This window comes from Chrysochloris asiatica, unplaced genomic scaffold (assembly GCF_000296735.1).
Source record: "Chrysochloris asiatica unplaced genomic scaffold, ChrAsi1.0 scaffold00061, whole genome shotgun sequence".
NCBI lineage: Eukaryota > Metazoa > Chordata > Mammalia > Afrosoricida > Chrysochloridae > Chrysochloris > Chrysochloris asiatica.
Genome location: NW_006408579.1, coordinates 2258369 through 2271405, shown reverse-complemented (window position 1 = coordinate 2271405; position 13037 = coordinate 2258369). Strand labels below are relative to the sequence as shown.

Here is a 13037-nt window from a genome sequence, read left to right as displayed (position 1 = left end):
GAACCGACTCGACGGCACTTAACAACAACAACCAATAAGTCAATTCTTACCCATAGCAATCCTATAGGGCAGAGCTGAATTGCTCCCTAGGTTTTCTGAGACTATAAATCTTTACCCGGAGCAGACTGCCTCATCTTTCTACCACTGAGCCATTCATTAGTAGGGTCAAACCTCCATCCTTCCATTAACAGCTCAAAGCTAATTCACTGTGCCACGAAAGCTCCTTTTCCTGCCTTGATGTTGTTAAGTGACACTGAGTCAGTTCCGACCCATAGCAACCCTGTATAGGGTTTAAAAAGGATGGCTGGTGATTCTGAACCGCTGACCTTGAGGTTCAAACCAACCTTGAGGTCGAGTGCTTATCCTACAGTGTTACAGCATGCCTAATCAATCCTCGACCTGAATTCATTTGTCATGTTGTTTGTTGTTGGATCAATTTAAATCATGCAACCATTTAAAACAAAAGTTTCTAGAATGATGATAAAGAGTATCTATTTCTACTCCCTTATAATCATACTTTTATTACTAAGCTGATATAAAAGAATGATTTAAAAAAAAGTAATATATCCAGGTCATGTTGGAAAAAAAAAAGAAAACATGTTAAAGGCTTATGTATTATGCTACTGTTGTTCATGGGAGACCCTGGAAACCAAAAAAAAAAACCCCAAAGTGACTGGCAGTATTAGTTTCAAGAAAAACAAATCATTGCCTCAATCTAAGAAAACTACTCAACAGAATAAGGTTCAACCATTTAAAGAACTGTAACTCGTATATCCTTTGAAAGTAGATCTGTACTCCCAAAATATAAGCAAAAGTGAGAAAGGGAACTGATGATAAGCTAAGAGTGTATCTTGTACCTGAACAAGCACAGATTAGAATAATTTACTTAATGTCCATTGCTGTTAAGTGTCTTCAAGTGGGTTCAAATGCCCATTGTGTGCTTAGTATTAATTTAATTAAAAATAAAAAATAAAAATTCAATAATTAATAGAATATTCCTTTAATATCAGTTTAATGGTAGGAAACTTTGGGGAACACAACTGTTCTCATTACCTCTACTGCCAGTTTTCCCTTGTTACTCTATTCATGAAGGTTTTTATATAAATATGCGTTACTATGTCTCACTCAACAATTTTCAAAGAGAGTTTGAATAACCAAAGAAGCTAACCCAAGATAGAAGTAAAAGCTGCCACCTCTATTTTTAAAACAGTGAACCAAGAAAATGTTTTTACCCTTGAAATCACAGAAGACTCTCCTTTCAATTGGGGGCTGGGGGGGTGGGGGGTGGAAATCAGCTAGAAAATAACACTAAACACTGGGGCAAATTCATTGACTCATGGTGATTATGTTCTTAACAGAACAATCTCTGGGGGAGCAGGTTGGTCCTGTTAGTACCTGCAAACATTCGGGTCACACCCACGTGCTCTGTCCCTCCATTCTCCATTGTAGGGTGGAGCATCCCAAGAGGCAGCACAGTCTCACATCCTGCCCATCCCCATCTCTGCCTCATACAACCTTGCAGAGTTCTTATTAAAAGGTATAGATCTATGGCTCCAGGGTCAGCAAATACATGTTTCAAAGCCTTCTCTATGGGTAAAGTACACACAAAAATAGAGCCTCCCAAGTCTCAGAACTGCTGCTCCTGCTTACAAACAAAAAGACAACTCTCTGGCTTCCCTAACCTTACTGTTTCTCCAAGTTAACATCACACACCTGCAACTCAAGTTCAGTATAAGATACTACACTATAAGTAGCAAAGGGTGTAAATCCTGCCTTTCAACTTGACTGTGTAACAAAAATGAGATGTCAGCTGATTTACTAAGTGCAGTTCTCAATCAGCCATAAATGAATTGGTGAATCTCCTGAGTTTCCTTGATGTTCTTTCATAGTGCCATGCATTAAGGTCATTTCACAATCAGTACTTGACTGATGCATGCAACAAGAGGATGTAATTCTTATATGAATGCCACAGTGCCAAAAGAAATGAAAACTCGATTAAAATCAGGTTTTGGTATTGAGTTTTACAATTGAGCTCCCATTCACATGGATAAAAATGAAGTTTGGCTAAATTTTAATAATCTTTATAGAGTCACAAAGAGAATAAACTTCCCAGGAAAATAAGACTATAAGATGCTTCTTACTCTTTGATTTTAACCACTCTACTTAAAACTGTAGAATAATATGCAACTAATATTTCTTACTAATTTCATTAAGGAAAAAATTTATCTAAAAAACATAACATGAGGAAACCACTTAAGTGATACTCATTGACTTATTTCCTCTTTCTAAATCTTGTATTAAACATAAGCATTTAGTTAAATATTCTCCAACAGTATACCAAAAAAGTTTACTACTAATATTTTAAGCTGGACCATCATAAACACAATCCCTTACATTCTCTATTGGTAACAAAACATCAGTGATTCTGCATAAGGAAATGCAACTATATTAACATTTATTTAATAACACCTGAACCAAGATGGGGGGGGGGATTTGATTTCACCACAATTAAAAAAAAATTTTCAAATACACTGACTTAAATTTGGTATAAAATACGTAATGCAATGGGGGGACACAAAAACTACATATTATAGAATCAACTTTTTAATTTCTGCTGAAGCCTTCACAAACTAAGACTAACATGATTAATATTATAACTATTTTAAATGCAAAGTTTATCTAACAATAATTAGGAAAAACAAGTTCTAAGCATGTACTAAAGATCACATTAAAGGCTATATCAGCTATCTGAAAAATTTAACTCACAGTTTAATATAAAAATTACTTTCATTGTCTTTAAATAAATTCCATGAAATGATTATGACTAGGTTTCAAGTTTGTGACTTTTAAGTAAAAGTTATTTTCATTTTCAGAATTTCAATGGAAAGCATTAAAATAAAAATCCTTAGGTTCCCAAATATTAAGCCAACATTTTTAGGTAGAGATAATTTAGAAACGCCAATGAATTGATTGGAAAGTTGAAATATCACTGCCAGGAACTTTCTGCTAAAGTTCAAGAGAACTTACTGAATATTAAAAAACAAAACCAGTCATCTACCCTCTCATCTCAGCACTTTCCCAACTTTCCCATTACAACTAACAATAAAACTCAACATTCAAGTCTTCCAGACCAATAACATCAGAGTTTATTTTTAACTCCTGACTCCACAAATATTCCCTTTCAACCCATTCCAAAATCTGCCAGTTCTTCATTCATATTGTCTCCTTAATTTTAGATGGAAAAGGTGACTCTATTTTCACATTTTACATTATTCTCTCATCATTCACATTGTTGTGGTTGTTGCTAAAATGCTTTCAAGTTATTTACAACTAACAGCAATCTTGTATAGGGCTTCCAAGAAGCAGCTAGTGGGTTTGAACGGCAGACCTTTCAGTCCAGTGCCTATCGTGCAGCATCACACCAGGAATCCTAATTATCTCCCTAAAAGGACTCTATTTCTCCACTTTAATTCACCAACACAGCTGCCCAAATCATCTTCAAACATCTTGCACAAGCACCCTACAATGATTACGGATCATCTCTTAAACCTCAACCAAACTCTTACAGGTCCCATCTGCCTTCCATCAACAGACAGTCCCATATTTCTCAAATATCAATCCTTTTTATCTTACTATTTGTTATTAAGTGCCTTCGAGTCACTTCCAACCCATAGCAACCCTATACAGGGTTTCAAGGAGCAGCTGGTGTGCTTGAACCGCCAACCTTGCGGTTCAAACCGACTTTGCAGCCCAGCATGTTAGCCCACAGCGCCAAGCCCTCTTTAATTCAGATTTGTTAACTTGCTTACTACCTCCCATATAAAAATCACTCTCTTCTACCTACAATCCCTCAACCTTCTCTATCAATTTAAGTACTGCCTCCTTTAACACCTGTCTTAAACCAGCACTTTGTACAGGGTGTCTTCCCTCTCCAACCCATCAGCCTCTCCCCTTAACTCTTTGTTCTTCAGAACAAAGGATTCAATTTGTATTTTACTGTCTTGCAGTCATGCTATTCATTTTCAAATTTTGTCCCACAAGTTCTCAAGCCAAAGAACTATAAAGAGTTTTTTTGGAACAGAGGTTCCTTAGTATGGAGGATTCAAATAAATGCTTAACACCCCTTTCTTCTAAAATGTCCCTAGAGTCAAGGTTATCAAAAACATGTAATAGGCGCTAAATTCCAAAATTTTTAATGTTTAGCTGATCTATATGGTAACAGAAAGTCAAATATTTTAATCTACGTATTTATACCAGCTACTCCATCCTCAGTCATACTATGAAAAAATCATTTTCAAAGAAAATCCTGGAAACAAAATGAAAAGCCCAAAAATTTAGCACTATAAAGCTATTCTTATTTTGCTCTGTGAAATAGATCTAATGAATTAATTACCTAAAATTGATCTCAAGTGGCTTTAAACTATATTATCAAGATGTAAAACATACAAACACTCCAGTACCACAAGAGGCTCTGAAGTAGCTATTATAAGATTTGCTTCATCATAGCTGAAAATTACCCCAGAATTCTTAAATATTCCTTTCAAATGACCCTTTCCTGAAAGATACATAATCAGCACTCCTCTTCTGCAGTAGCTGGTCACTGGGTGGGGGTAGGGATGGGGGGGGGGGTATTTTAACTTTCAAAAATAATTTCCCATTTCACATTTACCTTGGCCTATGATTTTATATTCTTGAATTTAATTAAAACTGATCATTTTATGATGCTTAATGATATAATCAATTTTACCTATCAACACACACTTTTAATATCTCAGTTCTTTAGTTCTTCTAAACAACAAAACAGTCTGTCCATTCCCCTTTTCTCCAGGAACAGGAAACAATACACACACTTCTGTCAAATACTGGAAGTATGTTCAAATAAAATATCATTAATCACCTTCTCAAAGATATAATAAGCAGCTCCGCAAACCGATACATTACACAGTGGATACTTAGTATACCAATCACTTCAAGAACAAAGTTTTAAGCACAAATCAGGTACAAGAATACACCCAATCTGACAACTCTGAGATCCAAGACCACAGCATTCTGCAAAGGAAATGACTAAATCAGAATTCTTCTAACTAAATCCAAATCATCTAAATGTGACCGGAAACCCCTGTAAGAGTATTTTTAAACAGGGACTCTCTGGAACACTTAACAAGTAATGAACGCAATTCAATTTTGGGAAACTGAACTTAGATGACAATGAGGCAGTGACAGTTAACATGTATTTACCTTAGTACTTGGGAATGTGATATTACAAAGCTTAATCAGAACTTGAACTTACTTCCAAGTTGCCTTTTGATGCAACATAAATTATACAGTGGTAAATTGGAAATGTGTCAAAACGGCGAAATATAGAACACACTCAGCCCCTATCGGACTAAAGACAATGCTAGTAGGGATGGTCCCTCCTGCTGCAGGCATCGGTGGGATCCCCCGGGCCCGTCAAAAACAGGAGCCTCTGCTCGCCTCCAAATATTACTGCTGGTCACAGAGCAAGTTCACCCGGGGCTGGAGAACAAATATTTGATATAGCCACACAAGCAAGTAAGGCATATTAGGAGGTTGTGACATTTAGTGTCTCCATTAAATATACAAAACCATACGGATCCCAGAGAGCTGAGCTAACTGAAATATACAACAGAGAAGGCACAGCAAATGTGCACAATGGTTTAGGAATCAAGTCTTGCCCTTCATCTTTATTCAAAAAGATGAGCAAGTAAACACTTCCATCCCTATTTGAACGTGGAAACATTCAGGCGAAACTACCAACAGCAAGACAGGTATAAGAAATGTCGCCAATCAAATGATCCAAAGAAAAATCATATTCTGTCAATTCAAGGTTAATGAAACCGGGGGAGGGGTTTGGGAGAAAAGAGGGAGCTGCCTCACCCTTGACTGAAGACAGCTTTTGCCCTTTTCCATTACCCAGGTTGCCCTTAGGCATGAGGTCTGATTATTTTCATATTCTGATTATTTCAAGGTTTTTTCGTTTTCAGGACGAGATGGCGAAGGGGTGTAAAATGAAATCAATACTCACTGCTAACTTTCATGCTGCCAAAAGCTGAAGGCTGCTGCACTGGCTTGCAGCTCTCTGCAAAGGAGGTGGTTCTGGGCCGCCCTGACATGATCACTCTCTTCCCGAATCACCTTTTCCTTCCTTCCTCCTTTTCTTCCTTTTGTTTTATGTTAGGGTATTAGGTTAATGATAAATGCAGCATTAACTTCTTCACAAGAAAAAGAAAAAGACTTCGTCCTCTTGGTTTTTCACTCCTTTTGTACAGCTATTTAAAAAAAAAAAACCGATCGATGTATTTCTCCGTCAAGACAGATCAGTACGGATATTGAACATTGAGATATTTGGGGCTGGGGACAAAATACAGTTCTTACCCCCTCCCTTTCAGGGAGGAAGAGGAGAAGGAAGAAAAAAAAGGAAGACTCCTAAAAAATATTTATATCACGTGAAACAGGGTCAAATACTTGATTGAAAATAAGTTCTTTGAATATTATCTTTTCCTCGGGGATTTTTTTTCCGAGTCAATGAAGAAGGGAAGCGGCGGAAGGATCACGAGTCTCACGCTTGAAGAGAAGGGGGATGGGAAGGAGGGAGGGAGAGGGAGGGGTGGCTCGGAGATGCGACGGGAAACGCTGCGGCTCCGGCGGCGGCGGCGACGGGATCCCGCGGGCTGACGACCAGGGCTCGGTGAACTGGAGGGCGGCGGAGTCGCGAGTCAGACGCGGGCGGTGGCGGCGGCTGCTCTCCTCATTGCGCCAGGAGCAGCTGCAGGCGGCGGCTGGATCCAGCGGCCATGGCGGCGGCGGTGGCGGAGGCAGCTCCCTTCAGACCCCAGGCAGCGGCTCCTCGACTGCTCCCCATACGCTGGGGACATGGGAACCCGGCAACCGCTTCCGTCCCTCGGGGCCCCCTCCCCCGTCCACCGCACCAGAGCGGCCGCCCTCCTGCCCCTCGCCTCTGCTCGGTGCCGGCTCAGGAAGTGTCCACGCTGTGCCCCCAGCCCGGAGCACTGTCAGTGGCTGCGGGGCCGGCTCCTCCTCGCTTCCTTCCTTCCTTCCTTCCTTTGTCACTCGGCCCGGGCGGCGGCGGCGGCGGCGGCGGCGGCGGCAGCACAAGCCCGCATTCGCCCGGGTCGGGGGCTGCTGTGTGTGAGGAGAACCGTCTGCGCAGCCGCCTAGCTCGTCCCCACTCCTCCTCCCCCCTCCTACTCGTCCTCCGCCTCCTTCCTCCCCCACCCAGTCTTACACCGCCCAGCGCCCTGCCGCCCGCGTAACAGGCGTCTGGGAATCGCCGGCCGAGCCCCGCGCCCGCCCTCTTCGGCTGCGAGCCGAAGCCGAGCAGCTCCAATCACGGATGTCGTTTGTTTGAGGCTTCTGCCGGAAAAATCCGATCAACCTGAGGAACCAATTGGAGAGCGACACTGGAAATCCACGCCCAAGGAGCGGAAAATACCGAAGATTGCCGAACGGGGAGAAGGTAGATTCGCCTCGTTCTACGGCTGGCTGGAGGAGAAATTCGACTATGGAAATAGTAGCCAATCAGAGTCGCCGGCTCTCATGAAAAAGCAAGAAAAGTTGAGGACGATGAAGCCCATAGTTCCTAGTGAAACATTAAGGCTGGGCGCCGTGGCTGCTTTGTAATTGGCTGAGAAACTCCGCTGGGGCGTGTACTTCACTCAGTGATTGGAGAAGGGACGGGGGCTTCCGAGGAAAGTCTAGCCAATCAGAACTTTTCTTCCCTCGCAAGGTGGGGAAATGAAGAACACTAAGCGAGGACGTCTATAAAGCGTCTTCTTATTGGCTTGATGCTTAGAACTGGAATGGGGGCAAAAAAGGAAAGGGAGGGAGACCGATACTTGTTACGGTGACCAATCCACACTTTCTGCCGTCTTATCGCAAGACCTAGCTACAATATGATTGGCCTTCAGCCTCCGGCGAGGTCCCAGGAGCTAAAAGCTCGACAGTGATCGTGGCGAAAGGCCTTCCTAACTCGCCTCACTACCCTGCGGATGCTCCTACCATATCATAGCCGCGGATAAGGAGCGCGGATCTTATGTGCATCTCCTCTGTTGTTGTTGTTATGTGCCGTGGAGTCGGTTCCGACTCATAGCGACCCTGTTACAGGGTTTCCGAGGCTGTATATATTTACTGAAGAAGAGCCCGTGTTTGTGGTCTGCGAGGCTGGGTTCTGTTATGCTTAAGCGAGGTCTCCCCACCCACTAGAGGCTCTTGGCCCTGTGCGACTAACTCTGCGCGTGTATCTTCCTCAGAAAGGCCAGACGAAGGCTAATTCTCAGACAACAAAGTGGGGACAAAGCTTCCAGAAAAGCAGTCCCAGTGGGCAGACACGCCACGCCCAGCCGCGGGGGCCGTTGGTAGCGTCAGGCCGATTACGCTTGGTGCGCGCGCGGCCAAGCGGGGCCTTCTGGAAACGCCCCTAAGGAATGAGCTCATTCTGGATGCGCGCGCGCTCCTTGGACGCTATTGCCCAGTGCAAAATGGACAGTAAGCAGGTGAGGGGAAATGCCGTCAGGCCGGATATCCTGAAGTCTGAGGAAACGAAACGGAGTCAGAAAAACCCTCAGTGGCTTTGAGCCCTATGGAATGAGGGTCATCTGTAAAAGTACGGTTTCAGTATATTTCACAGCGTATATTGTTCAACCAGAGAGCCGATTTATTTTGTCTTTCAGGACAGTAAGGTGTATGTAGCTAAAGATCAGGATAGCAGGGAACATAGTACATTTGCCATCCAGATGATGATCCACGGAGACCTTAACTCTCACCAGCAGCAAACCCTTTCTGTTAAGATGCTATCTCCAGAATGCACATATAAAAGTACTCATAATTTATTGGGTTGCCTAGTTATTTACATTGAAAAACTAATGAGGGACTTGGGACAGAACAAAATAAGCTTTGATGGGAAACAAGAAAAGTCAGCTTAGAATTTGGCAACTTGAAATACCCATAATGGAATTAAAAGTAGCAGCTGCTCTTCAGCTCTGGAGTTTGTTTCCCTCAAGAATGTGGGTTTACTGTTTTGAGATAGTCAATATTATTGTTTTCCCAAAATAAACCCAAAAGTTGGATTTTTGTGTGAGATGCCTGGATTCTTAAATGTTGGCAACCAATAGTTAAAACACTGAAGGCTAAACTAAAAAGCCTGGGGTAAATGTGACAACAGGCAATCAATTTGTACTATTCAACCAGAACATAGATTTTGTAGCCCCCCCGAGCAGTAGAGGCCCTTGTACCTCTAAGGATGTCATGCTGTAAAGTGACCTCGAGTCAGTTCCGACCCATAGCAACCCTGTACAGGGTTTCCAAGGAGCTACTAGTGAGTCTGAACTGCCAAATTTGTGGTTCACACGGACCTCGCTTATCCGACAGCACCACACCAGGACCCTAAGGCTGTCTGTCATGAGGGAAAGTAAACCACTTAAGCACACTTAGCCCATGGCAACCTTGTCAGCTGATTGGTAGCTCTCCATGCTATTTTAAAAGGTGCTTTGCTCCCTAAAATTACTGTGAGACAATGCTTTGAATCTTGCCTTCCTCTTAGACCAACAAGACAATAATTAATAAATGTTTGGGATATACAAATTGGAACTATGGGTAGTATTTTGTGTATAAAGTACAAAAAATAGTCTTACTTGAATGTACTTAGCTTTCCTGTTGTCTCCAAATATTTTGAATGGATGCTATTAAAATAAAACGTGAACAAGACAGGAAAATGTAATAAGGAAAAAAGTAGTACAAGGGTAAGTCAAAAAGTATTGCTACTAGGGTTTCAGTTCATACATACACAGGTTTGATCCAAATAAAACATATTTAAACATGTCTCTGATGAATGCATGATTGCACACAAGTTTTCTCAGTAATACACTTGTCTTAGTCTCATGAGGTGCCTTCAAGAAAAGGATACTTTTTGGAAAAACTGATTTTGAGGTCAGGGCTAGTAGCAAAATTTTAACAAAACTCAAGTGGACATCTTCACAAATCTTTGAAGCTTTACAAGTTTACAGTACATAAAACACAGTTTTTAGATGGATTAAGCAATTTAAGGAAGGTTCGGAAGAACTGAGATGAGTCAGCCTAGAGGAATGAAGATACTGCTGGGGAAGAAGAAAACTCTAGCTACTGAACTTAGGATCTCACATTTTCAATTTTAAGCACGCGTCTTAGCCTCAACAAACTTTCAGCTTTGTAGGTACTCAAATCATTACACAAAAATCAACTAACTCAAAGAGCTGATCGTTCCATTAGTTTTTTAAGTAAGATCAAAGCTAACGAAGAAAAGTTTTTGGAGTGAATTGTAACCAGGGATGAGTCTTGGATTTACCAATACGATCTCAAGAGGAAGACTCGATCAAAACACTGACTTCAGAGGGGAGCTGCTGTGCTCTCAAGCCAGAGAGGTCAGCTCAGACGGTTATAGTGACCCTAGTCTATTTGTGAGTGGAACTGGGGGAAATACAGCAAGAAAACATTGTCTGAGCTTGGCCATGTTCCATTGATACCCATTGACCTTGAGATGAGAGAGAAAAGAGGACAGGCTGGCTTGTCTGAAGTCTAGGGAGATGTGTGAACTCAAGCCCACTAACACTGATCTAGCCACTGGGGGCTACAGCTGAGAATGAAGTGGCCAGTTGGTCTGAAGTGCAGGGGGGTGGGGGGGGGCGGGATCTCCCAAACTTGCAGATCATACCCTACTCTCAAACTTGCAGATAATACCCATTTGACATAGCTGGGATGACTAGCTGACCAGAACTCTACCAGATTAAGCTAAAGAAGTTTGGTATTGTAAGCAAGCATAATTGCTACAATTTGATGAACTGCATCTTGCTTATGGATGCAGTTGCTCAAAATTCCAACCAAAATGGAAGGATTCTTTATATCAAGGATCAAGTTTGTTTTCTCTTAATCAGTGCACTGGTTCAATAGGGATGGGCAGTTGAGACTTTGGCTATCAAAAAGGAGCTCTGGTAGCGTAGTGGTTACAAATCGGGCTGTGAACCTTAAGGTCAGCGGTTCGAAACTACCAGCCACTCTGCGGGAGAAAGATGAGGCTTTCTACTCCCGTAAAGATTTACACCCTCGGAAACCCTGTACAGGGTCGCTATGGGTCGGAACCGACTTGATGGCACTTAACAACAACAATAAAAAGCACAAAGTGGCTGGCTTGCAAGCTTTCATTAGTGTGCTTAGTTTCAAAACAAGGGGAGTAAGGTAGAATCCTCACTGAATAGTTTTCCTCTTTTCCAGATGAATCTGGTGAAAGACTATGAGGGATGATGGTGATAGGATTTTGTGATACAATTGTAACTGTTAGCAGGATTGATTGTAATTGTTATAACTGTAATTGTAGAAGATGTGTAACTAAAAGGGGGGAGTAGTTAATTTTTCATTTCAGGAACAGGATCCCAAGACCATCAAGAAGGAAGAGCATGAGTGGAGCATGAGATCCTACCTAGAAAAAGCACTGACAGCAGAGACAGTGGCCAAGGCGATGGCATGGAGAGAGAAAGCAGCTGCAAACTCTAAGCCCATGGACTGAGAAAGACCGTGTACCTCGGGACAGGAGGGTGGCTTGCAAAATGTACCCTTTGAAGATTTAAATGAATGTATATTTTTTGCTTTCTGTGTTTATATCAAATATTTTTGCTTTGTTGATTTGTATAAAAATAAGATGTAAAAGAGAAGCCACAGGGAGGAAATAGGGTAACTGTTGTTACAAGAAGGGGATTGTAATCATTTAGATGAAACAAACCTTATGATTGGTTGAACGTAAAACTGATTATTTTGTCTGTTAACCTTCACTCGATACACAATAAAAAACATTTTTTTAATGTAAAACTGCATTGGTGAAAAATATACAGAAACCGTTACAGCAAGGATTTTTTTCTTTTTTTCCCATCACAACAATGGATTTGCTCATTCTTTGAGAACAGCAAGGGCTGTCCTAAGAGAATTTTGTTGGGAACCTTTATGCCATCCACCCTAGAGCTCTGATCTTGCCTCTTCAGACTTATTTGTATTCCCAAAATTCAATGAGCATTGAAAAGGAACATGATTTGAGTCCCTCAAGGATGTTAAAATTGCTATTTTAACATGGTGTAAATCAAATAATTCTTAGGGAAGGGTTGTTGTTGTTGTTAAGTACCACACTGAGTTTGTTCCAACCCATAGCAACCTTGTATAGGGTTTCCAAGGAGCGACTGATGAGCTTGAATCTATGACCTTAAGATTCAAATTAATTCCACAGTCCTGCGCATTAACCCACAGTGCCACACCAAGGAGGGTTAGAAAGATGGAAACACTGCCCAGAAGTGTATAGATTCACATGGAGGATGTGTCAAAAATTAATGGCTTCACATTTTGATATTTTTATTTGATAAAGGTTTATATGTAGCAATACTTTTTTACTTACCCTCCTTACATTAAGAATTAAAGTTTGAGATAATTTTATGAGAAAATAATGAAACGTTCATTATTCATGTTTCTCTGAATTTTTAAAAAACTACTGTTACCTTCCCACCTACTGTTAACCATTTATCAGTTTACAGTATTTATAATAATATCTTATTGGGTGTTTACAATATGCCAGGCATTGTACTTAAGTACTTCACCTATATGATCTCATTTAAATTTTACGACAATCCTACGATACAAGTACTCCACTTTTCAGATAAAACTGAGGCCAAGAATGCTTTACTTACTTGCTTCATGTTCACAGATCTAAAGTAGCAGAACTAAAATTCATATCTCCTACTGTAGAGTCCTGGTGTGGCGCTGTGGGTTAATGTGCCAGACTGCACACTACTTATGCTATTTATGTAAAACTGTGTGCCTATGGAAATATTAACTTTATATGGTGACATTTGGAGTGACCTTTATTGGTTTTGTCCTTTCTAGTACTGTCTTCAAGGAGCTCTGGTAGCGTAGTGGTTACGAATCGGGCTGCGAACCTTAAGGTCAGCGGTTCGAAACTACCAGCCGCTCCGCGGGAGAAAGATGAG

General features: G+C 41.4%; 1 protein-coding gene across 2 annotated transcripts in view; it reads right to left on the bottom strand.

Annotated features, from left to right (window-relative positions):
- Window positions 1–7142, bottom strand: part of GSK3B (glycogen synthase kinase 3 beta) — a 241727-nt gene extending 234585 nt beyond the window's left edge. The window contains exon 1 of one of the 2 annotated variants that reach the window (XM_006864148.1): window positions 6047–7142. In XM_006864148.1, coding sequence (XP_006864210.1) covers window positions 6047–6134 — 88 coding nt within the window. In that variant the 5' untranslated portion in view covers window positions 6135–7142. The remainder of the gene's footprint in view (window positions 1–6046) is intronic. The other variant, XM_006864147.1, reaches the window with a different exon arrangement.
- Window positions 7143–13037: the final 5895 nt, after the last annotated feature.